This window comes from Astyanax mexicanus, chromosome 22 (genome assembly GCF_023375975.1).
Source record: "Astyanax mexicanus isolate ESR-SI-001 chromosome 22, AstMex3_surface, whole genome shotgun sequence".
In the NCBI taxonomy this organism is placed as follows: Eukaryota; Metazoa; Chordata; class Actinopteri; order Characiformes; family Acestrorhamphidae; genus Astyanax; species Astyanax mexicanus.
The window spans coordinates 17,446,021-17,472,144 of record NC_064429.1 but is presented as its reverse complement, the minus strand read 5'-3'; the positions used below and the strand labels follow the sequence as shown (position 1 = coordinate 17,472,144).

Sequence of the window (26,124 nt, the reverse complement as noted above, 5' to 3'; positions counted from 1 at the left end):
TTAAAAAACAAATTTTGTGGGGATATAAAAATGTGACAAGCAGAGGTTACACTAGCTGCTGCATTTAAATAATGGAGGTAGAATTACAGTATATTAGAAAAAAAACGTGATTGAATGTTGTCTGTTTTGCCATTGAAACCTATGAGCATGGATGGGGTTACACAGCTTTCTGCAACCGAACAGCAGGGGGCGCCCGACCTGTGGTGGCTTCACTTTTGAGAGAAGATGCTCTGTCCAGCTATACACAGTTTATGATGTGAACCTTTTCATAGAGGAGACTCTTAAGTGGGTTTTCTCCTCTCTAGGGATTCCCTGCCTCAACTTCAGGAGTTTACTCTGATTCACAGCAACTGCAGTATATTTTAATAATTTACTCTCATCCACCCATGAAAAAAATTCAAATATTTGCTATTTTGGCTACTATTTCATCTTACTGGATAAAATACTGCTCATGTAATGCTCTTATTTTACTCTTTGTTAGTTTGTGTTGTTTACAGCAATTGCAGTTATATATGATATCTATTGGAAAGCTCCATTACATTTTCCATTTTTCTTTGAATTGCCACTGTGTATGAAAGATGGCATATGAAAAAATATTAATTTCCTTACCCTGATGATCTTACCCTGCGTAGATCATCTACATTTTAAATGTACAATTTTATGTCAGAGGTCATATATTATATATAATATATTATAATTTTATATTATAATTTTGGTTTTAAATTAAAGTTACAATGAAGAACATTATCTGTTGTGCTGTGTTGAATTAATGATTTTTACAAAGCAAAGAGTCTTTGACTAACTATTCTCATTACTATTATATCCTGCTTATGATTATGAACATCAGATTAGTCATGTTCAAGCTGTACAAGCTGTACATTTTAGCAGGTAAAGTTTGTAGTTGATAATAAAGAAATTATATTTAATATTCTGGAATCTAATATTCCTGAATTTACAATGTAGACATAACAGAATTAATGTAACCTCCACTTCCATTTACAAATGCAGGGGTTACAAATACCATAATGTGAGGTTTTATCAATACTGTAGAGTACTAAGACAAAGCAAATTATTATATTTAATTTTATTTTATTTTACATCTAATCATTTTCAGATAAAAAAAAAAATTAAAAAAAAAAAAACACAATTACATTTAACTCAGACCAAAATTAAGCATGTTAGAGTAAAATATGAGCCCAGATTTAATTTGTAAACTTTTTTTATGAAACTGAGATAATCACAGTGGATAATTTCACTGGTTACAATGTCAGTGTATGTAGTTATATAATAAATAAACAGAGGCCACACAAAGCAGTTTAAGTTTTAACTGATTTTATACTTTAAGATTTTCAGAGGTAAAACATTTCATAGCTGATTTTCTCTGTAAGACAGGATGATTTAGAGAAACAGCAGAGAAACTTCACTTCAGCTGCCAGGAGGAGAACTCTGCTGCTGCTGCTCCCATTTACTCCTGTGTTCCTGAAATAGAGAGAGAGGAACATTCTTTCCACACAGTGAGATCTTATTCTCCAGGCTGTGGATCACTGTAGTATTGCTGGTTAACACCAGTTAATTAATTAATAAATAAGAAATGGATTAATGTTTATTTATAATCAGAGAAAATGCTTAAATACCTTTTTGACACTGGGGGCTTTATACAATAACTAAATTAATATATTTAACTGAGTGACTAATTATATATAATACATAACTAAATAATTAGGATAAATAAAAATTATAACAATAAGTAACTCAATTAACACAATATTAATATTATTTAAGATTATCTATTTGAGTTCATAAAAATGATTATAAAAAATTAAAATGTATCATAAATATAAAATGATTCTGGCTAATGTTAATGGTAATTACTTATTATAATAGTCCATTATAAATATTTAACTGTCCACATTTTTTTTATATTAATCAGGTCCAATATTCAGTTTAATATAAAATAAACCTAAATAGCTAAATCCGGGTCCGAGCCCCTTTTGAGCAAGCCAGTGGCGACAGTAGCAAGGAAAAACTCCCTCAGATCAAGAGGGAGAAACCTTGAGAGGAACCAAGACTCAAAAGGGGAACCAGTCCTCCTCTGGTCGACACCGGATAGCAAAACAGATCACTAAACTAAATATAGAATTAATAAATAAATATTTAGACATTGTTTATCCTCTGTGTTTAGTTTTCAGTCCACCATCCAATTTCTCCTGATCCACCTATTTCTAGCTCACGACTCGTCCTCAGCTCACTTCTATTATCCAGTATGTGTCCAATCACATCATTGTCCTTGTTCCTATCTGTATTCGTGTTCCTGTCCTGATCTCGGCCCCTCCCTGTGTTAATCAATTCCCCATTCTTCGTCACTGTCTTCCTCCTATTCCGTGCATCTGTCCTTCATAAATCCTCCTTTCCTGCATCAGCAGTTCGTCTCCATCACATACGCTGCCACCAAGCTGGAGCAGTGAAGGCTAGCATGTGCCGCCTCCAAAACACATGCAGCCAGACACTGCAGCTTTATGAACTGTAGCTAACGACACTTCACTGATCAGCTGAATGTGTCTGGAAGTTTCCTGCCCTGCATACCTACCAGTTCTTCCACGTCTTTCTTATGTCCCAAGCCTGGTCCGGTTCTGTCCAAGTGTCCTGCAAATGTGAGCAAATTCTGAACTACTCATAATAATAGTTATTATTTTAGTAATATTTGATGGTGTAACCTTCTTTTTTGGTTCTTTTTTTAGTTGTAAATCTGTTTGGTTTCTTGTCTAATACTATGTTAAACTGGTTGCCTTTATTCCTAGCAGTAATAATAATAAATATTTAATAGTACAACGTGTGTCCTAATAAGCGATTTAAAAGTAAAATATAAATTAATGGTCCGAATTTTTCTTCAGGTCAGACATGACCTTGGCGAAGACATGTGGCGAGATGTTGATCTGGAGCATCTTCCGGCTCATGCGCTTGGTGATGTCCAGTGTGCGCTTCCAAAATGTCTGCCTGTCGGTCTTCATGATGAAAGGCAGTGCTGGGTAGGAGATCTCATGACCGATGTATGCATACGATACATACAGGCAGGAGAGGAGCACCGCCCGCAGCTCCTCCACGCTGGCCACGTCCGCCGAGACGGTGTCACGCAACACCATGAACAGAAAGGCCACGGTGCCTGAGCAGATGAAGGGCTGCTCCTGACCTCCGAGCACGGTCAGCGCCACGTCCACGTTCTGAATCCAAAACGGTGGAACGGTGGGACGAAGACCTGTAAGGAGTCGACAGCGGCGGCACAAGAACTCTCCTACCAACCTCAGCAGCCGAGAACAAAAGGTGTTCCTGACGACCATCCAGTGCGTAAGAGGGACAGTGGTGGAGCTCTGTATCTTCCTCCTCTTCGCTAGTGAAACATCAGGAGCTGCAGGATGGTCAGGTGTCAGCTGGGACCTGCTCCTCTTCATTCCCTTGTTCTTCTTCTCCTCTTCTCCATGGATGAGATGCTGAACCGATGAGCTGGCCATGTTGATGAAGATAATGATGATCCTGCTGGTAAAGAAAGTGTGGGGTGTGGAAGTGTGTGGTGTAGAAAGTGTGTAGTGTGAAAGTGTGTGGTGTAGAAAGTGTGTAGTTTTAAAGTGTGTGGTGTAGAAAGTGTGTAGTGTGAAAGTGTGTGGTGTAGAAAGTGTGTAGTTTTAAAGTGTGTGGTGTAGAAAGTGTGTAGTGTGAAAGTGTGTGGTGTAGAAAGTGTGTAGTTTTAAGGTGTGTGGTGTAGAAAGTGTGTAGTGTGAAAGTGTGTGGTGTGGAAGGGTGTGGTGTAGAAAGTGTGTGGTGTAGAAAGTGTGTGGTGTGGAAGTGTGTGGTGTAGAAAGTGTGTAGTGTGAAAGTGTGTGGTGTAGAAAGTGTGTAGTTTTAAAGTGTGTGGTGTAGAAAGTGTGTAGTGTGAAAGTGTGTGGTGTGGAAGGGTGTGGTGTAGAAAGTGTGTGGTGTAGAAAGTGTGTGGTGTAGGAAGTGTGTGGTGTAGGAAGTGTGTGGTGTAGAAAGTGTTTGGTGTGAAAAGTGTAAGAACCTGTTGTTGATGATCTGGATGAAGTGGAACTGTATCTGGATGAAGGTCAGTTAAAATGGAACCTGTGAAGATAAAAGTACAGTTTCCTGTCAGAAATTATTAATTAATTATTTACACATTTTCATTCTATTTCTACATTCATTCTAACTTTGCAGAAAGAGAGAGAAAATGTGACAGACACAATATTTGCTCACAGTCTGTCTGTTCTCCACCAACTCAAGTTATAAGAAGAATGAGCAGAATACTGAGCAGCCAATCAGAACAGAGATTTACATGTATCACTTTAACAGGAAAACAGGTTGTTTAATTAAAAACAATACAGAGAGGCTGAAACACTGTAATATAAGCTAAATGGGGGATATGGAATATTTAACAGTAAGGGTTTACTTTAATAAGGCTTTAAGGTGAAATCCCAGTAAAGTTAGTAGTAGATGTATTTTATGAGGAATTTTGGAGATGGTGAGGGTAGCTGAGGGTATTTAGTGCTAATCGGTTGCTATGTTGAGGTTAGCTATTTTAAATCATAACAAACTGTAATATATTAGTCATATATTTAAATAATTGTATTTATTTTACCTCAGCAGTTAAATACCCTCCCTCAGACTGACGTGATTCTGTGCTAAATAAAGCTGCTCGGGTTTAGTCCTTAATTTACTACCTTAATCTAATTAAAACACAAAAAATTTTAACCAGATCAGATAAAAATATCACTATAATCTTACATTTCACACAAATTATGTACACACAGATAACCTGGATATGAATATCCATTAATAATAAGAACAACAACAACAACAAGATGATGATGATGATGATGATAATAATAATAATAATAATAATAATAATAATAATAATAATAATAATAATAATAATAATAATAAAAATAATAATAATGATATAAGAAAAAGAGAAAATAGTTTACCTGCTTTTATACAGTAGTTTATTTAGCTAGTGTTTTATTAGCCTGTGATTAGCATGTAGCTAACGTTTGTTTACACTTTGGTTTGATCCTGTAATAATAAATAAATTAATATAAATAATATAAAAAGTGTATTAATACTCACGGTGTTGTGTAGATCACCAGTGACTCACAGTAGAGCCACTGGTGAAGGTGTAGAGGTGAGCTGTAGAGCTGTAGTTCGAGAGCAGTAAAGCACAGTGGGATCTCCAGTTCAGTAAAGCACTGGTCTGACTGAACACAGAAACACAGCTGTTTTAATAGCGCTGCCATGGTGACCATAGAACTCTGCACTGTTTACTTTCAACACCAACATCAGATATACTTTACTAGAATAAAAGTCACGGAAATATTTAATATACTACTACTACCAATAATAATAATAATAATAATAATAATAATAATAATAATAATAATAATAATAATAATAATAATAATAATAAGTAATAATAAGTATGTAAACAATATTGTTGTTGTTATTGTTGGTATTATTATTATATATGTTGTATACATTGTTTTGTGCATCTTATTAACATTATTACTATTATTGTTGTCATTACTTGTATAATAATAATAATAATAATAATATGTTATTGTAATTATTATTATTATTATCATTATTGTTGTTGCTATTATTATTTTTATATAAGCTGTATGATTGCAAAAAAAATGTTATGTACATCGTATTAACATTATTACTATTATTGTTGTTGTTACTTGTATAGTATTAATAGTAATAATAACAATAATATTAATAACAATAATATTATTGTTATTATTACTATTATTATTAGTATCATCCATAGTTGCTAATATTATTTTTATATATGTTGTATTTTTGCAAATAATGTTCTGTACGTCTTGTTAACATTATTAATATTATTGTTGTCATTTCATATATATATTATAAGTATACATATACATTACTTATAATATTTTATTGTTATTATAATATTTTTTTATTGTCATTATTAATGGTAATAATATTATCATTACTAGTCATAATAATAATCATATTAATAATGGTAATAATAATTATATAATAAAAACAATAATAAATGATTATTATTATGATTATTATTATTATTATTATTATTATTATTATTATTATTATTATTATTATTATTATTATTGCACTTTTTTATGTTTTTTGTTTTTACAGCTTATTAACATTACTATTGTTGTTACAACTGAAGTGTAAATTAAGTGAAACGCTAATGCTCCCCAACCACGTAAAGCACAGCCTGGAAAAGGCCTGACTGGAAGCAGCAGCGCTGTGGGGATCCGGGTCGTGGCCATAAACAGTTTGACCAGAGCCGGTTTATAGACTTCATCTCTCCGCTTCCTCTGCTGACCGCTAGAGGGAGACTCAAGTAAGTCTTTTTATTTAGTAAACGGGTTTTAGGCAAAACTATTATTACTGAGTTCAACACTTATGAAGACTACCTAAACTCCTGGATAGGACCCAAAGACCTGTATTACACTGAGGTAAATAAAGTGTACTGGGTTACTGTATGGAGCTTCATTTTCCTGATTATTTATGTGATTTTAGACCAGTAGAGTGTAATGTAAGGAATAAAGATATAATAGACGTTAATTTAGGCCTGTGGAGGTGGAGGATAATCACACAGCAGCTGTGAGCTCGTTTTTAGCGCACTGCTCTGTTTCAGCGCTAGATGGCGCCAAGAACGCGTTTAAAAAACTAAACCGGATCAACATCACAATACTGAGCTTATTAGCCCTCAAAAATGACTTACAGTACCAGTCAAAAGTTTGGACATATATTATCTTTATTATCTGTTCCTTATTTGTATTATTTATTACATTGTGGATTATTATTAAATATTTATACTAATATTAAGTTGGCATCAAAGCAAAAGGTGCTACTTTGAAGAATCTAAAGTATAAAACCTATTTTGGCTTGTTTAAAATGTTTTGTTATTATTTAGTATTATGTATTTAATATTATTGTACAATGCAGAACATTTAAAAATAATAAAAAACACTGAGTTTAAGGTGTGTCTCAACTTAAAATATTAAATATTAATATTTTAATATTAAATATTTTTTAAAAAAGTTTATTATTAGTCAATTTTGATCATACAAGTCCTTAAACAAGCAAACAGGTGTGTCTAAACTTAAAATATTAAATATTAATATTTTAATATTAAATATTAAAAAAAAGTTTATTATTAGTCAATTTTGATCATACAAGTCCTTAAACAAGCAAACAAAAAGAAAAACACTTTCAAACACAGTCATAGAGAAGTTTCTGGGAGTTAACATTAGCAGATTTAATGTGTGGTCAACTAACTTTTTAAGAATGTCTTGTGGCTCCTGCAGAAAACAAAAATTCTAAGTATTCAACAAGTATTCCTCCTCGTCAAACTAATACTGGGTAGAAGCATTTTTTGTGATATCAGCTTTAAGCCTTTACGGTAAGTTTCTACCAGCATTTTCCACACTCTAGGAGCGATGTCTAGCCATTCTTTCCTTGCAGACCTGCTGTAGGTTGTTCATGTTGGTTAGATGAGGCTTTAAGAACAGTTTTACATTGTTCAGTCACTTCTGTGTGGCTTCAGACTAATCCCTGGGATCATCTTCATTTTAAAAGGTGAACTTCTCTTTTAGAACTTCTTATTTTAGTTATTTATTTGTATTTTTAAACAGGTTGTCTTAGAGTGATCACCATTCATCTATGCTTTAATTTCAATTAAAGGAAAAGCATGTAACAAAAAAGCATATAACATGATGCTACCACCCCCATGCTTCACTTTTGATACAGTGTTTTTGCCAGAAAAAAAATGGGTTAAAATTCTCTGAACAATTGAGTATTGAATAAGTGTCCAATAAAGACCTGTAAAATTTTGTTTTGTGTAATTATTGTAGGCACACTATCATTTGTCAACACCCTTGATTTTCGTGAAGATAATATAAACTTTTCTGACACATTTATGTACAAAACAATGAAATTAAAGATTTGAAGGGTGTCACATGATCTGATCAGAGATAGGCGCATGAAACTTTGCTCCGCTCCTAAACATTTTAAAACACTGGTTTCTTGTCCGAAAAGTACATTCTGCATTTGAATTTGTAATACAATCTAACTTTTTTAGACCTCAATAAAATTTAATTTAAGACCCCAAAATGTAGTCCTATTTTCTTTGGTAGAAAATAAAATGTTGTACTGGAAATTAACACTTGAAGTAGCTTAACTTAACTCGCCACTAACATTACTATGTTATGTAGCTCGCTGCTTACCTTAGTTCTCTTCCCGGTCAACTTGCTGGTAATGTTATTAGGTTAGCATGCTAGCTAGCTCTCCGCTAACCTTAGGTCTTTCCCCAGTAGTGTAGCTAACTCGCCGCTAACGTTACTATGCTAGCTAGCCCTCCGCTAACCTTAGTTCTCTTTCCGGTCATGTAGCTAACTTGCCGCTAATGTTATTATGTTAGCATGTTAGCTAACTCTCCGCTAACCTTAGTTCTCTTCCCAGTCATGTAGCCAACTCGCAGCTAATGTTATTATGTTAGCATGCTAGCTAGCCCTCCGCTAACCTTAGGTCTTTCCCCAGTAATGTAGCTAACTTTCCGCTAACGTTACTATGTTAACTAGATCTCCGTTAACCTTAGTTCTCTTCCCGGTCATGTAGCTAACTTGCCGCTAATGTTATTATGTTAGCTAGCTCTCCGCTAACCTTAGTTCTCCCCGCAGTAATGTAGCTAGATAACGTAGCTAACATTACTCTGTTAGCTAGCTCTCCGTTAACCTCAGTTCTCTTTCCAGTAACATTAGCTAACTTACTGCTAAGTCCCCCAATGTAGACTGCCCTCAATTTATGCCCCATATATTTTTATTGTTCAATCAATACTTTGCCCCTTTGATTTTAATTGTGTGCTTGACGATGCACTAGATAGATCATCATCCACCGGATCATCCAATCAGAAGTCTTAAAAAACCTTAAACCTTAAAAAACCCTTAAAAAAAAAATTGGCATAGTTGACATATGGAGAGAGCGTCACCCCCTGATCATTCTCTACAACTTGTTTTATTTGCATTATTTTTGGTCTGAAAGCTCTCCATCTTTTTTGTTATTTCAGCCATTTCTCATTTTCTGCATATAAATGCTCTAAATGGCAATATTTTATTTGGAATTTGGGAGAAATGCTGTCTGTAGTTTATAAAATAAAACAACAATGGTTATGTCAATCAAACATATACCTGTAAAAAGCAAAATAAGAGAAACTGTTTCGGAAACTGAAGTGGTCTCTTAATTTTTTCCAGAGCTGTATATTTACAAAAAATAGTTCACATACTTTTTCTTGCCATTGTGTATGGGGTGGTGGATGAGAGCTTCCACTCCAGAATCTTCTTAAACCAAACCTAAACATAACATACTGTAGTTTCTTTAATATGGCATTATTTTTTTTAAAAGGCATTAGTTCCTGAGCGCTCAACAGTACCTACTTTAAATCAAACCAAATCTGTGTCATGTGGTTTTACAAAAAAAAATTCTGTATAAATAGGCTACATGTGCCAGAAAATGACTGTGGTTTTAGTTTTTTTTTTTTTTTAACAATGACGTGTCACCATCTAGCATAAAGTCTTTTTAGAGCAACAGAAAATGTTAATGCATCAATGGAAATACACATTTTATGTTGGATACACAGCTATCTACATACTTCTGGGCCAAGTATTCATTCCCCTTGAATTTTCTTCAATTTGTTTGTCATTTTACAGTCACAAATTTAAATGCATTTTATAAAGATTTTAAGTTATGGACCAACACAAAGTAGCACATAACTGTGAAGTGGAAGGGAAATTATATATAAATTAAACGTGAAAAGTCAAAAGTATTCAGCCCCCTTTACTCTGAAACCTCTAAATAAAATCCAGTGCAATCAATTGCCTTCAGAAGTCTTAACTTAATTAGTTCATAGAGTTCAGCTGTCTGTAGTTTAATCTCAGTATAAATAGGGCTGTTCTGTGAAGACCTCAGTGGTTTATTAGAAAACACTAGTCAACAAACAGCCTCATGAAGACCAAATAATTTACTCGACAGGTCAGAGATAAAGTTGCGAAGATGTTTAAAGCACGGTTAGGTTATAAAAACATATCCCAAGCTTTAAGCATCCCAAAGAGCACTGTTCAAGCCATCATCCAAAAATGGAAAAAGTATTCTACAACTGCAAACCTACCAAGACATAGGCATGGTTCACCCAAATTGGCAAATCCAGCATTGAGAGCACTGGTCAGAGAAGCAGCCAAAAGGACCATGGTCACTCTGGAGGAGATGCAGAGATCCACAGCTCAGGTGAGAGAATCTGTCCACAGGAAAATTAGTCATGGAGTAATGGTAAAGGTCCACAAATCTTGCCTTTATGGAAGTGTGGCAAAAAACAAACATTGTGCTAAGAAAGACATAAAAAGTGCTGTTTGCAGTTTGTCCTCATGTAGGGTACACAGCAACATGAAGAAGAAGGTGCTGTGGTAACAGGACACACACCTTCCAAAAAGTTCCACTTTTGTCACATCAGTCCAAATAATATTTACACAAAATTCTGGGGATCATCTGGTCCTGTGGATCGACTTTGCATTCTGATCTGTTTTAGAAGTTCTTAATAGTGTGTTGTTTTTTGAGATATTTTAGCTGCTTCATGTTGTCAGACAGGTTCTATTTAAGTGATTTCTTGATTCTACAGGTCTGGCATTAATCAGGCCTGGTTGTGGTTAGTAGTGAAATTGAACTCAGCTTTCCAAAAAGTGTGATTAATCACAGTTCATTTATAGGGGGTCAAACACTTTGTTACTAGATTGGTTTGAATAGATTTTTCCCTTAATAAATGAAATCATTATTATGATTTTTTGTTAAGTCTGGTTATATTTGTTTGATTTTAAAGTTTGTTTGATAATCTGAAAAATGTAAGTATAAGAAAAATGCAAAAACAAAAGAAATCTGTAAGGGGCAAATATTTTTTGATGCCACTGTACAGCTAGAGCTACATGGCTTATATTAGAAAGCATTCACATAGTTTTCAGTTTAGATTTCGGTAAATTTGGGGGACCTCCAGTGGTCTGAAATAGCTTCTTCCCATTACATATGACCATGACTTACAGTACTAGTATTAATCGGTCTTCCCGTTTGACTTCTGGGATACGTAGTACTTTAAATTTTAGTTTGAATATACTGTAACAAAAAAAACCACAAAAACTATTATTGGTCACTGGTCTAGACGCTGAGCTGATGAGTCTATTCTACATATGATAAATGAGAGCAATTCCTGACATGACATAAATCTAGTACTAACTATACAGAACTGGTGTGAGACTAAAGACCTCAAATTTAATGCAAAAACATTTACATGACATCTTAAACCATTAAAAAAACGATTTTATCTTAAGTACAATATCCAGTCCAGTATGGGTGTAAATATTTTGTGGTTATTCATTAGTCAGTGACATTTTTGAAGGAAGTGAATGTTTTTTTTGTTTTTTTTTACTGCAGCTCACTTGTGGTTGACGCCACATACATTTCTTGACACAGAGGGTGGTGGGCTGCTAAGTTAGAATTCTGTGTTTTGTACACCCACAGTGGTTAGGCCTAGAGTCATGGAGGCATGCGCTTTTGTCTTTAGTAGGAACAAACGCCTCACTATTGAGTTTATCATCCATTGTTGTGCCCTTTTCACTGTATGTTCCACCTACAGCTTTCCTTTCTCAATACGGGTTGCCATCCCAGTGTTTCCAACCATAATGTCAATGGTTTCATATTGTTTCCAGTGAATAGAGATGCACATGCTGTATTTTCCAAATGTTTAAATATATATATATATATATATATATATATATATATATATATATATATATATATATATATATATATATATATATATATTAGAGTTTATTTGAGTCTGGGAAATATATTATACTATAATACTGAAATAAACACCATTTACTCACTGATTGATTGATTATTTATTAAGCTCTTAATATATAGACCTCAAAGTCCTTCCTGGACCAGACTAATGAGCCAGATTAAATCTTTGCATTTTGGTGTTTTTACTCGAGACTAGGCTTAATCCATTTCTATGAAATTAATTTGCTATACTATGTGTTTGTAGGCCTGTAATCATGAAAATAAAGATGCCACAAAGGATTTTTTGAGTAATGCCTTTTCACAATTTACAACAACCATTTTCAGTACCATAGAGAACTACTTAAAGCGGCGGTCCATATTATTTTGTTTCTTACGCGTCTTTACGTACTTCCGTCACATGTACAGCCTCTGAAAGAAGGTCTGGCTCAGTTTTACTAAAAGCGAGCGGCTGGTGGAGCAATGGAGACTTCAGAAGGGGAAATTTGGATTCATTCGCTCTGAAAGGAGACCGCATCACACCCGCCCCGTTTAAAATGATTCTTCTGCATGTTCGGTACAATTACCCATTCTCAGCAGACAGGGCCCTAAATCCCAAAACATGCGGAGATTAGCTTTTACATTTCTCTATTCACAATGTCACATGTGTACTGGAAGCACATAATATAAGGCATTTCCACCCACAGTGAACAGTACAGTCTAGCTAGAATTGTCTGTGCAATTAGACAAATGGGGCAGCCAATTCCTGTCCTACGACTTTTGCCGTATCAGTGTAGTGTTATATATATATTATAATTTTATTTAAATTCACAGAATTACATTTTCAGAAAAAATACACTTAAAAAATAATAAATAATTTCCAGAAAAGACTGTAAGAGTATAAGCCAAAAATACATTGATTTAGATTAAGCCTTTAATACTTTGACCCCAAAGTCATACTTGGACTAAATTAAGATCTCAGATTGAATATCAGCCTTGAGTTAAAATTTTCCAAAAATAAATCACCACTGGCACTGCATTTAGTTCAAGACTAGGCTTAATCAACATCCATTAAGAACTATTTAAGAGAGACCTAAAACCTTAGGGATAAAAATGCCTAAAATAACAAGTTCAAAAAAGAAAAACAAAGAAACAAAAATCTAGGAATCTTTTCTCCCTCCCTAGCTTAGAAGAAAAGAAGAATCCCAAAAGAATCCTTATCCCCTACAGCGCTACATTAACTGAATAATATAATTAAGGTGAACTAACAACAATGGACAAGACAACACATAAAGATAATAAATAAATGAGATACTTTGGTTATCTACTTTGGTTGTCTCAGAAATACTGACAATAATAGAAATCACAACATTTAAGTTAAAGGCCAGGGAAGGGTTGAACCAACTTTGTGTAAGTTCATTTTTACGTTTGTGTGTAAAGTGTCTACTAAGCCCTTAGTTACTAGTTAGTTTAAAACCATCCTTTTACTAAATCTGGTTGCACTAACTAACACATGCGTTTACCGATCAAATGTATAACACTGTCATGGTCTGAAGAGGATGGATGTAAGTGCAGATATATAAATATTTAATAAACATACAAGATAAATTAAAGCAAAAACTGAAGAAAAAAAATGGTTAGCGCAAAGACTAAGAAAAGTAATCTGGGAAAATAAATAAACAAAAGACAAGAACAAAACTAAGCTTAAAAAAAAAAGCAAGAAACTGAATAACTAGAATTACACTAAGAATACAAAAGGAACAAACCTGGCACACTTACTAAGCTCACAATACAACAGACCTGGAATGAAGAAATGGTCCTGTATTTGGCTCTTCAATTGTACCCATCTTCCCTGTCCCTGCTGAAGAAAAGCAGGCCCAAACCATGATGCTACCACCACCACGTTTGACAGTGGGGATGGTGTATTCAGGGTGATGAGCTGTGTTGCTTTTAAGCCAAACATGATGTTTTGCATTGTGGCCAAAAAGTTTGATATTGGTCTCATCTGACCAGAGAAATGGTCTTTGAGAAATGGCTTTCTTGTTGCCACTCTTCCATAAAGGCCAGATTTGTGCAGTGTACGACTGATTGTTGTCCTATGGACAGAGTCTCCCACCTCAGCTGTAGATCTCTGCAGTTCATCCAGAGTGATCATGGGCTTCTTGGCTGCATCCCTGATCAGTCTTTTCCTTGTTGAGCTGAAAGTTTAGAGGGACGGCCAGGTCTTGGTAGATTTGCAGTGGTCTGATACTCCTTCCACACACTTGCTAAACTCACAAAACAACAGACCTGAATTGAAGAAACAGAGATTCTAAGGAACACAAAATACAAAACCAATACACACATATACAGAACACAAGGATACAAAAGACTCACCAAACAAGCACTCATACACTGGACTATTTATTTACAAGGAGGGTGAGGACCGGTAAACAAGGGGGCGGGGTTACAAACAAGACACAAGGTGACAACACTAATGACTAGGGCAGGGCTAGGGAGGAGACAGGACAATACCAAAACAAAGCCATGTGCTCTAGAAGCACATGTTGGAGTAAACAAAACATGAGAACAGATGACAGAAACAGAAGACAGACACAAGCTAAGGTGTGACAAACATGGCAATCGATACATTATTATATATGATATAGCTCCAAACAAGTCATGTGTTGTATTCCATTGGTTTAGCAGCATGGTGGTGGTGGTGGTAGAAAAGCCCTTTATAGCAGGACCGGGATCAATTAGCCGGATCCTACTCCCTCACAGTTAACTTGCAAAAGATAGAGAGAAAAGAGAGATAACCCCAAAAAGGGAAGAAGAAAATAAGTTAAATCATAACAGCTGTAAGATCATAACAGCTGTAAGATGGTGAGTTCAAGCTAAGCCTGAAAGTGGCCAGCAGCGTCTGGACAGAACTGTCTTTGTAAATAGACAAAAAAACTAAATTCAGTGTCATTGTTCTTTAGTTTCAGTGGCACATGGCAAAAGTCATGGGGCATGAAACTATTTCCTGTTCCATGATATTTGACATGTCAGTATAGTTTTGCATAAAATGGAAGCTGTAAATTTAAAAATACGTTATGAGCAAACAATGTTTCTGGTGTTTAATGTGTTCACCATATAAAATTAACTAAAAAAAATGTAGGGTCATTATTTAAAAAAAAAAATTCTAAAGCTGATTTTTTATATTTTTGTATTGTCACTAGATTAAGTAAGTTTCATTTTGTTTGCCAACTTTCTGTTCTAAGAAAAGAGAATAGCTGTTTCTCTTTTTGGCTTTTTTTTACAGGTTTTCGGCGCTGTGAAAAAAGAGCTGCAGACAGGAAAACACAACAACTGACCGAAAATATCAAAGGGTGCGGGACACGGAAATGTGACAATGCTAAATGCCTCCTAACCACATATACACACTTTAAAATGTGTGAAATGCATCTGGCAATACTGTAAAACACGCAGGATATGAGACATAAGGAAACTATGATAAGCATCTGCTGAGGCAATCCATAAAACAGAGATTAAAATGTGATGCAAAGTGCAAAGCAAAATTAAACTGTATTTAAATAGACTTGAAAATGGTATTATATAGTGCATATAAATGAATGGACAAAATTAATAGGACTCTTCTGTTAAAGAAAGTAAAAACCCACAGTGGTTACTAAAAAACTTGAAACTGACAAAAGTGATAATAAATTAAAAAAAATTACTGAAAATTAACTGATGAAAAACCATAGACTGTATATAGCTGGACAGAGCATCGTCTCTTAAAAGTGAAGCCACCACAGGTCGGGCGCCCCCTGCTGTTCGGCTGCAGAAAGCTGTGTAACTCCACCCATCCCCATAGGTTTAAATGGCAAAACAGACAACTTTCAATCACGTTTTTTTCTAATATACTGTAATTCTACCTCCATTATTTAAATGCAACAGCTAGTGTAACCTCTGCTTATATTGTCAAATTTTTATATCCCCACAGAATTCGGTTTTTAAAACTTTATTTGGCTCTATTCAAAAAAGGTGTGGTTATGGTAAAAGGGCTGCTTATGGGCGGGACCAATAACAGACCGTCAGCTGCGCTCCGCCCCGCTCTGCAGTCTGTGACCGCGAGGCAGCCCTCAGGGGCGGGGTTATTTAAATGAGTAGGCGGTCTCTCCACAGCCTTTCTCCCTCCTCTGGTCTCTACTGCGCAGACTCTGGTCTCTGAATCGCCATAATGGCGGAAGATTTTGGCTTCATTTTCATTGAATGAATGGGAACGGTGACACGGCGTCCATCTTTATATACAGTCTATGTGAAAAACAGTCTCTACCTCCTCAATGCTCCATTAAACAAAAACTAATAAAAAACTTTTATTAATAATAATAATAATAATAATAAGCTACAAGATCATTTTGGGGTTGTCTTTCTAATTAATATGCTCAAGTTTTACTACTACACTACTGGCTGACCTCCCACTTCTTCAAGCTCCGCAGCAATGCTGGCAGCACTGATCTATCTACTGTCTATTTTTTGAAGCCAACCCCTGGATATTACTCTGAACATTTGGATTTAACTTCTTTAGCTGACCCTGAGGAGGCCTGTTTTGAGAGGAACTCATATTGGAAAACTGCTGAGTGACCCTGGCCACCTGTGTCTCAGTTAGTTTAGCAGTTTTAGCACTCCCCATTCACAACTGAGACCTTGTAACACTAACGAGTCACATGACACTGGGTGGGAAAATAGCTAATTGGGCACAACTTGGACCTTTTCATGTTTGTTGCAAGCGGTTTAGACATTAATACCTGTGTATTGGGTTATTTTGAGGGCACAACAATTTTACACTGTTATACTTATATTTTTCTGTGTCCTGCTGTAAAACACTCATTTTAACTCAGTGTTTTTATTGATCAGATCAGCTGAACTAGGTGTGTGCGAAGTGAAATGCTGTAATATGGAGATCAGTGAATCAGAATTAGTATGGAAACACTTCTTTGGCTTGCTACGTTAACTCCAGTCTTCTGTGTTTTGACATATAAGGTCCCAAATGTCATCCTACACCCTGAAAAGTGCACGAAACAGACTACAAATGCAGTTTTATTTACAACTAAATAGTGCACATAATGTCAAATGCCTCCTGTAAACGCTGTGTATACAGCATTATTGTTGCTCAACAACGTTCACTTTACTAACCGGAAATAAATAAACCGGTGTACATCTTGCTTCCATGTTACGTGCACAGAGTTTATTATATTTACAGTATAATGTTAATTTTAGCTTTGAGTATGGCCTCAACTTATCCAAACATGGACAACAACCTCTTTCCCACAAACACCCACACATAGTCTCCATAAAAGTGACTAATGTTGCGAGTAACTGTCTTTTTGCCATATACTGATATATATATATATATATATATATTTTTTTTTTTTTCAAAGAAAACAACTTGAGTCAGGGTGTGCTACAAAGAAGAAGTCTATAGGTCTTATTAGGGCCACCTAAAAATAGACAGAAATGCCAGCACTCTAGTTAGCGTTTTCGGTTCCCTTTTCTTCTAATCTCTGTCTGAGAGTAGTAGGTGGTAAAGAGGAAACTTTACCTTACTAAACTGTTCAAAGCATGCTTATAGTCTGCAGATATATGCAGTATACAGTATATCCCCAAATCCAAAAAGGGTGGGGCAGAATGGGAAATGCAACTAAAAAAATTGCAGATTGCAGATAGTATGATCATTATATTTCATGTTTTGTCTCATCAACTTAATTTTATTTATTAATATGGGATTGTAAAATATTTACCACTTTGTAATGTTTGTATTTCTTAAATGTCCTTTAAATATTTTGATGTTTGTCATACCAAGTAATTAGTTATTTCAAGTGTTATTTGCTTCATTCCCATAGTTCAGGAATACTGAATCATCTCACCACAATGCACGTTTTTCCATTCCTCCTCCAAGAACAGATAAGATGACAGCGCTTCAGTACATAGCATATGGCTTCTGTAAAAGTACTAAGTTTAATTTATTTGTGTAACTCTGTATTGTTGAATGTCAGTTGAGCATCAACAAAGCCATCAAATTGACCATCCAAGTAAAGTGCTACCCACAAAGGAAAATATGTTACACAATGCACCAGGCACGTCACAAAGCTCATTTGCGGCTGCGTTGTTTAAATCGCAACAGCACTTGTGAATATATCCACGCTGATGGCAGGTGTGTTCAGGTAAAATTTCTGGCATATTGCTATCTTGGCATTGGGAAACACAGGTTCGCCAATGACTGAAAAAAAAAACTAAAAGGACTTCAACAGTCATACGTTCATTGCAGTAAATTGTCAACACTTATACAGTTCCTTCTCAAAAAATTAACATATTGTGATAAAGTTCATTATTTTCTGTAATGTACTGATAAACATTACACTTTCATATATTTTAGATTCATTACACACAACTGAAGTAGTTCAAGCCTTTTATTGTTTTAATATTGATGATTTTGGCAAAAAAGTAAAGAAAAAACAAAAATCTCGAAAAATTCGCATATTTCATCCGACCAATAAAAGAAAAGTGTTTTTAATACAAAAAAAGTCAACCTTCAAATAATTATGTTCAGTTATGCACTCAATACTTGGTCGGGAATCCTTCTGCAGAAATGACTGCTTCAATGCGGCGTGGCATGGAGGCACTGCTGAGGTGTTATGGAGGCCCAGGATGCTTCGATAGCGGCCTTAAGCTCATCCAGAGTGTTGGGTCTTGCGTCTCTCAACTTTCTCTTCACAAAATCCCACAGATTGATTCTCTATGGGGTTCAGGTCAGGAGAGTTGGCAGGCCAATTGAGCACAGTAATACCATGGTCAGTACACCATTTACCAGTGATTTTGGCACTGCGAGCAGGTGCCAGGTCCTGCTGAAAAATGAAATCTTCATCTCCATAAAGCTATCAGCAGATGGAAGCATGAAGTGCTCCAAGATCTTCTGATAGCTAGCTGCATTGACCCTGCCCTTGATAAAACACAGTGGACCAACACCAGCAGCTGACCTGGCACCCCAGACCATCACTGATTGTGGGTACTTGCCACTGGACTTCAGGCATTTTGGCATTTCCTTCTCCCCTGTCTTCCTCCAGACTCTGGCACCTTGATTTCCGAATGACATGCAAAATTTGCTTTGGAATACTGAGCAACAGTCCAGTGCTGCTTCTCTGTAGCCCAGGTCAGGCGCTTCTGCCTCTGTTTCTGGTTCAAAAGGGGCTTGACCTTGGGGAATGCGACACCTGTAGCCCATTTCCTGCACACGCCTGTGCACGGTGGCTCTGAATGTTTCTACTCCAGACTAAGTCCACTGCTTCCGCAGGTCCCCCAAGGTCTGGAATCGGCCCTTCTCCACAATCTTCTTCAGGGTCCAGTCACCTCTTCTCGTTGTGCAGCATTTTCTGCTACACTTTTTCCTTCCCACAGACTTCACACTGAGGTGCCTTGATACAGCACTCTGGGAACAGCCTATTCGTTCAGAAATTGTGTTGGACATGTCCAAGAAGGTGCACCATTGAAACAGCAACGCTCCAAAGTCAGAGCACACTGGCTCGTAAAGGGAAGGTAAGACAATTGACCCATGATTAATTAAGAGAATTAGTACATGTATTTTGCACATTTTGAGCCGCTTAAGGTGTACTTTTCCTGTCATTATGAAAGCAAAGACAAACTGATGCCCTAAATCAAGCTGCACGGTGCGTGGCCCTTTAATGTTTATAAACTTTTTAATTCTTACACACTTGCTGACAAACTGGAGATCCTCTCCCTCTCCTTGTCTAACAAAGACTTAAGCTACCCTTAAGTAGTAGCTCCTAATTGTTGCAGGCCTGAAATGTAGGAATAGATGTACTTTAACGTAACAAATTAAGTAGAGCTGACCAGACAAAACATGAAATATCTTCATGTTCATATTCTAATATTATTTGAAAAAAAACAACAACCTAACTTTCCAGCGTATTAATTAATTCAAATAATTGTCTGGCACAGCAGTTTCTATAGCTTGCATTTGCAAGTTTGAATGTGACATCTAAATTTCCCCAGTCATTAACTTCTAAAATAAAGAAGAAAATTGCAACAGGAAATCAGCCTAGATACAAGCGCATGAAAGAAGCGTTCCTTCAGACCACAGATGTGTGGTGAGAATTAACATACACAGCTAGCGCATATTCACATGCCGCGTTTCTCAACCACAAATGGAAACTTATTAGCCGAGTGCAGACAGGCATAGATTTGTTGTGGGGATGGAACAAATGCGTTGCTGTGTAATAACATAAAATTTCAATACAGTTTAATTTCCATGTAAAATTTTTGCATTATGATTTCTGTTTGAGCTGAATTTGCTTTGTTTTTTTAAGTCAATATGGCAGATCCCCAGCATTTCTTATGTACTAAGAAGTAATATTTATTTATTTATTTGTAATTAGTCAAATGCACTTTATGTAGTTCATGCCAAACCACTTCAGTTCCAGTTCCAGTTCCTACAATGCTTCTTTTATTACAGCGGAAGAAGGGAAAGCAATAAAATGTGCAGGGCAATGTGCTTTTAGGATCAGGGTTGAGAAATATATCCTTATAGAGAAGTGTATGGTAAATTATTTGGATCATTCCAAATCCTAGAACAGTTTTTGATTCAAAGTTTTCACTTTTAATTATGTTGCCTCAGTAAACTGGGAACTTTGAGTTCCAAAAAACAAAAAACAGCTATACAGGATTTTAACTCTTACAGCTATTTAATGACTGTGTTAAAAAATAAACCGACCACCCACACAGTGCATTTTATGAAACAAACTACTGTATCAGAAATTGTCTTGCTTTGCTGTTTACTTTCCAGGAACAGCACTGTGCGCATATCCTCCCACCCTTTCCCCTGATCAGCACAGCCTATTGGGTCTTTGGGGTGTTCATTTTCCAATTACTTCCTTTTTCGAGCATCCTTAAATACCCATCACTTCACCTCACTCGTCCCAGACCGACTCTACTGCCATCACCAGTCTACCAGCACCACCATGCAGTTCAGTGCCCGTCTTCTGCTGCTGGCAGCCACTGCTCTCTGCTGCTTTCCCACACTATTTGGTAAGAGACTATTTTATACTGACAGATTATAACACCTTTTATATATATATATGTGTACAAGTATTTTCAGTGGTGTTGATATTCTTACCAATTAAATATTTTATTTATCTTTTCATTTTTATTTATCTACACTTGGAGAAAACAAGAAAGGTTAAATGTTATTTTGAGCAACACCAAAGAAAAACTTTTTTATTTCTATGGAAGTGAAAGTGTTTTTTTTCTTTGGTGTCGCTTTAAATAACATTTTAAGGACCATGTTTTTAGGGTAGTAACAGTGTTAACTATACTATGTGTTGTGTTGTGATGTGATTATGCTTATGATTGACATTTGAGAGCTTTATACAGTAGGCTGAGGTTTTCTGAGTCATCATACAATCCTAATTGGGTCACCATATCATGTTAACCATCTTACCATCTCACCAATGTTTGATCTTATCATGATACTGCGGTATTAAGCTAAAAACACTACACTGTAAAAATAACATTGTAGTAGTCAAAAAATTTTTTATCACTGTGCCTACCTAGTTATAAAATACTGTATTTTTTTTATTAGAGTAATAATTAAAGTAATGTAATTATTATTACTAGGCTGCTGTAGTTACATTTATCACAGCAATAAATGTAGATGACTACTCTAAAAGGCTTTAACATAAATATAATGATTGTATATTGTTTTTTTTATCATAAATCTAATTTTTATTTGTGCAGCAACAACACTGCTGTAATGAACATCCAAAATAAATCATAAAAAGAAACACAAAACCATATTTAAGCTGGTAAGAGTAAAGTGCTAAGTTTTAGCTGATCTAAATAGTTATCTAACTTAGCTTAGCTAGCGTTAGCCAGGTAAACTAAGCTAGTTTAGGAAAGCCAGGCTAGGTTAGCTTGCTGACTGGTGATATTACACAAACATTTATCTAGTAATATTACTACTGTTGACATTATAAAATAAAATGATATTAAATAAATAACAATTATATTAGTATTTCATATTCTTACTAGTTAGCTAATTAAGCTGTGCCTCCTCTGCGTTTCTCTCTCAAAGAAAAGTGTAGCTAGCTTTAGCTAAGTAGCTAAAAAGTTAGCTAGTAAGCACAGCAGTAATATAGGTTTGCAAAATACAAGCAAATTGAGAAAATTAAGCTTTTAGTGCCACTTTTCATGCTTGGTATAATATACTACATCCTCACAGACACAAATTGATTGTTTAACACTTGAAAGATATAAACTGAAAAAAGCTAGCTTAGCTCTAACAAGTTGAAGTATCGAACCACAAGCATATGACTGTTAAACTAAAAGACTGTCTGCCTTTCTCTGGACATTTTACTTACAGTTTTATACAGTTTACTGTACAACTCACCCTCTGTATAACCTAGTTACTACATTTACAGTTTCCAAAATTACAAAGTGAAAACATAAAGTGAATATTTATGCATATCTCACAGTCAAAGACTCTTATCTATTTTTTTTTTAATCTTCAGAGTGGAGAGGTAAAACTGTGTCAGTTAATATTTATTAACTTGTAGTAACTCTTTACTTTTCTAGCATTTCTGGCCACTAGCCCTCAATGTCGCTGTGTGAACACCAGTAGATCCCCTATGAGTTCCCAGCACTTCAAGAGCCTTCAGATCTTTCCTCCTACTGCCCACTGCCGCAACACTGAAATCCTGTAAGTTACAACAGAGCTGTCTAACGTTCTGCACACAGAGTACAATAAACAGTTACACGCTTCTAAGTCAGAGTTACGATTATCTTTCAAATTTCAAGGACCCTTGAAACAAAGGGAATCCTCTGAAAACCCATAAGCAGAACGTTTCATAAAGGCACTGAAATATTAAAGTTTAAAATGTGAGAATATAAGAAGCAGCAAAGCAGACCAGGCATAAACCTGGGTAGGATTTAGGATAACACTGACTCTTCTCATTTCTCCAGGATCACCCAGAAGAATGGTATTACAGTGTGTGTGGACCCTGAAGTAAACTGGATCAAGCCCATCATCGAGAAAGTTTTAAAGAGAAGGTATGTACCTAATACCAAAAACACAGTATCATAACCGTAATAGTCAGTCATTTTTTCATATTTTTCTCATGATCATGATCTGCTACATTTTGAAACTTTTTATTTATTTTTCTTAAACAGCAAAAGACGTGCAGAGTCTCCAGTGCAAACCAAAACATCTTCTTAACGTGAGCAGCGTACCAGACTTCATGACCATCATGAAAATCACTGCATTCATTCCTGTCTTCTACTGTCTTCAACATAAGCAAAAATACTGTGTGATTAAGCTAATAATGCATTTTAGATGAACACAGGTATCAGAAACTCATAATGTGAACAAAAAGCTTTATTAAATAAAACCAGCACTTTTTAATAAACTACGTGTTTCTCACTTTGTTGTCATAAACGAGTTTGATGTGTCTATAAAAACTGTTTCAAAAAACATCCCAAACCCATGCAAAAATACATATTGGTTATTGGTTAATAAAAGCAAAAGCATCTTAGTTTATAATAATCATGGGCGTCAACACATTTACTTATTACCACATTCATATTGATGTGATGAAGACTGTTACTACTGCAGACAGTAGCAGTTATGAGAGGAACTCTGACACCTTGGGGCCTATTGAAAAACTGGGGTATCCCTCAAAAACATCTAAGAACATATTATGACATTGCATCCATAGCTGGAAAGCTGGCATTTAAGCAGGTCCCATAAATACTCTTTTTAATGGACTTTTTGTTATTTTAAATAGTGACATCAAAACATTAAATACAAATTAAAAACATAAAAACTATAAAATCAAAAATAATGATTTAAACTGCCATGTACACGTCACATTTTATTTGTCTCTAATTTACACTCTAAATGACAAAACTGTATTTAGTGTTACTAAACCTGAAACAATGACTCGCCACATGATGGTGCTGCAGCAAAATGGTTCACCCAGTTAAACCCTGGCCTTTAAACTGCATATAACTGAGCACAAGCACATGACACAAGACATCAAGCAGTGTCAGGCCAGACATCCAACACCATCCCCACTCACATTCCCTTAAACCATCCCCACCCTGTACCCACATTCAATAACACTGTCACCACTTTACCCAACAATTCATACCCCGTACAGTGGCTTGCACCGCTTGAACTTATCACCTTACAGCCACAAAATTAAATGTATTTTATTAAGATTTTAAGTGATCAGCAACCAACACAAAGTAACACATAATTGTGAAATGGAACAAAAATGTTTTTCAAATTTTTTATAAAATAAAAAAGCAAAAAACAGCATTGTTAAAGAACTCACCAAACAGGTCAGAGATAAAGTTGTGGAGAATTGTAAAGCAGGGTTAGGTTATAAAAACATATCCCAAGCTTTAAACATCCCAAGGAGCACCAAAAATGAAAAAAGTATTTTACAAGAAGATCATCAACACAAACTGACAGATTGAGCAAGGGGAGCACTGGTCAGAGCAGCCAAAAGGCTCATGGTCACTCTGGAGGAGCTGCAGAAATCTACAGCTCAGGTGGGAGAATCTATGGGAGAAATTTTTAAGTCGTGCACTCCACAAATCAGGCTTTATGGAAGAGTGGCAATAAGAAAACTGTTGTTATAAGATATAAGAAATACAAAAGAAGGGCCGTTTGCAGTTTGCTACAAGCCATATAGTGGATACATTTTAGCCTAAATGCAAAGCACATTGTGTGGTGAAACAGTAACACTGCTCATCACTCTGAACACAACATCCCCACTGTGAAACATGGCGGTGGCAGTTGTTCATGTCAGCTTTTCAGATTTTTATTTGATCCAAATTTTGAAAACCATGTATCATTTTTGCTCCATTTTGAAGTAATGTGCTACTTTGTGCTGGTCTATAATTTAAAATCTTAATAAAATACATTACCATTTGTGGTCGCAAGATGAAATGTTCAAGGGGTATGAATATTTTTGCAAGCCATTGTACCTGCAATTCTCAACACCAACACCACTCCAAACTCACATTCTCCATCACTGTCCCCACATTATGCAACAAAATGGAACTGTTGTTCTGAAACTTTTGAAACACTTTCTATGTCAAAATTTTAAACAATATGGAAGAAATATGTTGAAATATAAGTTTAAAACTGTAAGGTCTGAATGTGACATCAATTTCATTAATATTAAAAACAAAGTTTTCATTTTTGCCCAATAGTACCTAAATAGTGTATTTGTCTGTGTACTGTGTATAGGTATATACAGAGACATACAAAAATCTTTAAATTACTTTAACACAAAACTACAGTATAAATTTAAATAATGAATAAATTATATTATCCAGATAGGATGGGGATGTGGTGAGAATGGTGTAAGGAAATACATATAGTAATTCTGAGGCCTCGTAGGAGAAAGTTGTTGCACCCTAAGTTAATGTGGAAGTCATTGTTGAATTTGTTGCCTCACACCGCGGCTTCTTGGTATCACGGGTAGCACTATTACAAAAATAACTTTTTGTGTAATCATCAAAAAAACAAATCTGGTTGTTTTCGTGCTTCTTCTTTCAGCATGGGCATTTCCTTCTCAGCAGTTTATATCAGCTAAATTCAAAGCCCTGATCAGCAGAAAAACTGATAAAAAAAACAATGCAATGTTCTGAATAACATACAAAGGGATGAAATTCTGTTCATTCTCCAACTCCTCCTTATCCTCACATTACCCAACACCACCCCCACCGCCTCCCCACACACTTCTTTATCCCAAAGCTACATTTTCTAATACCATCCACACCCTATCTCTGCAGGCCTTTTTTCTACCACTGTCTCGTCTCCATACCAGCATCTTTTACAATGTCCCATCCCCATACTCACTTTACCCAACATCACCCCACCCTACTCCCACATGCTTCAACACCATCCCCATCCTATACCCACTTTACCCAACTCCATCCACATCCCATAATCCTATTCCTCAACAAAGTTCCAGCCCATATCAGCATTACACAAGACCAACACCACACTATTTACGCTTCATCACCATCTCCACTTCACCTTCACCTGCCTTTACATGCTTGGTGATCTGAGGCTTGGATGGAGCTGCTTGATTACAAAAACCCATTCCATAAAGCTCTCTACACTCTACTGTTCTTGAGCTAATCTGAAGGCCACATGAAGTTTGGAGGTCTGTAGTGACCAACTCTGCAGAAAGTTGGCAACTTCTGCAC

General features: G+C 35.7%; 2 protein-coding genes across 3 annotated transcripts in view; one reads left to right on the top strand and one right to left on the bottom strand.

The window, feature by feature from the left end:
- Nucleotides 1-1,315: 1,315 nt before the first annotated feature.
- Nucleotides 1,316-26,124, bottom strand: part of LOC125786735 (cyclin-dependent kinase 5 activator 1-like) — an 832,135-nt gene continuing 807,326 nt past the window's right edge. The window contains exons 1-2 of one of the 2 annotated variants that reach the window (XM_049470194.1): nt 5,116-5,366; nt 1,316-4,113 (exon numbers count right to left, since the gene is read on the bottom strand). In XM_049470194.1, the coding sequence (XP_049326151.1) occupies nt 2,868-3,506 (639 nt within the window). In that variant the 5' untranslated portion in view covers nt 3,507-4,113; nt 5,116-5,366 and the 3' untranslated portion in view covers nt 1,316-2,867. Of the gene's footprint in view, nt 4,114-5,115; nt 5,367-26,124 lie in introns of those variants that run through there. The other variant, XM_049470195.1, reaches the window with a different exon arrangement.
- LOC103029988 (interleukin-8) lies at nt 20,790-23,303 on the top strand. Its single transcript, XM_007238700.4, has 4 exons — nt 20,790-20,928; nt 22,474-22,597; nt 22,861-22,947; nt 23,068-23,303. Exons 1-4 carry the CDS (start codon nt 20,862-20,864, stop codon nt 23,111-23,113), a joined length of 324 nt encoding a protein of 107 aa, XP_007238762.3. The 5' UTR covers nt 20,790-20,861; the 3' UTR covers nt 23,114-23,303.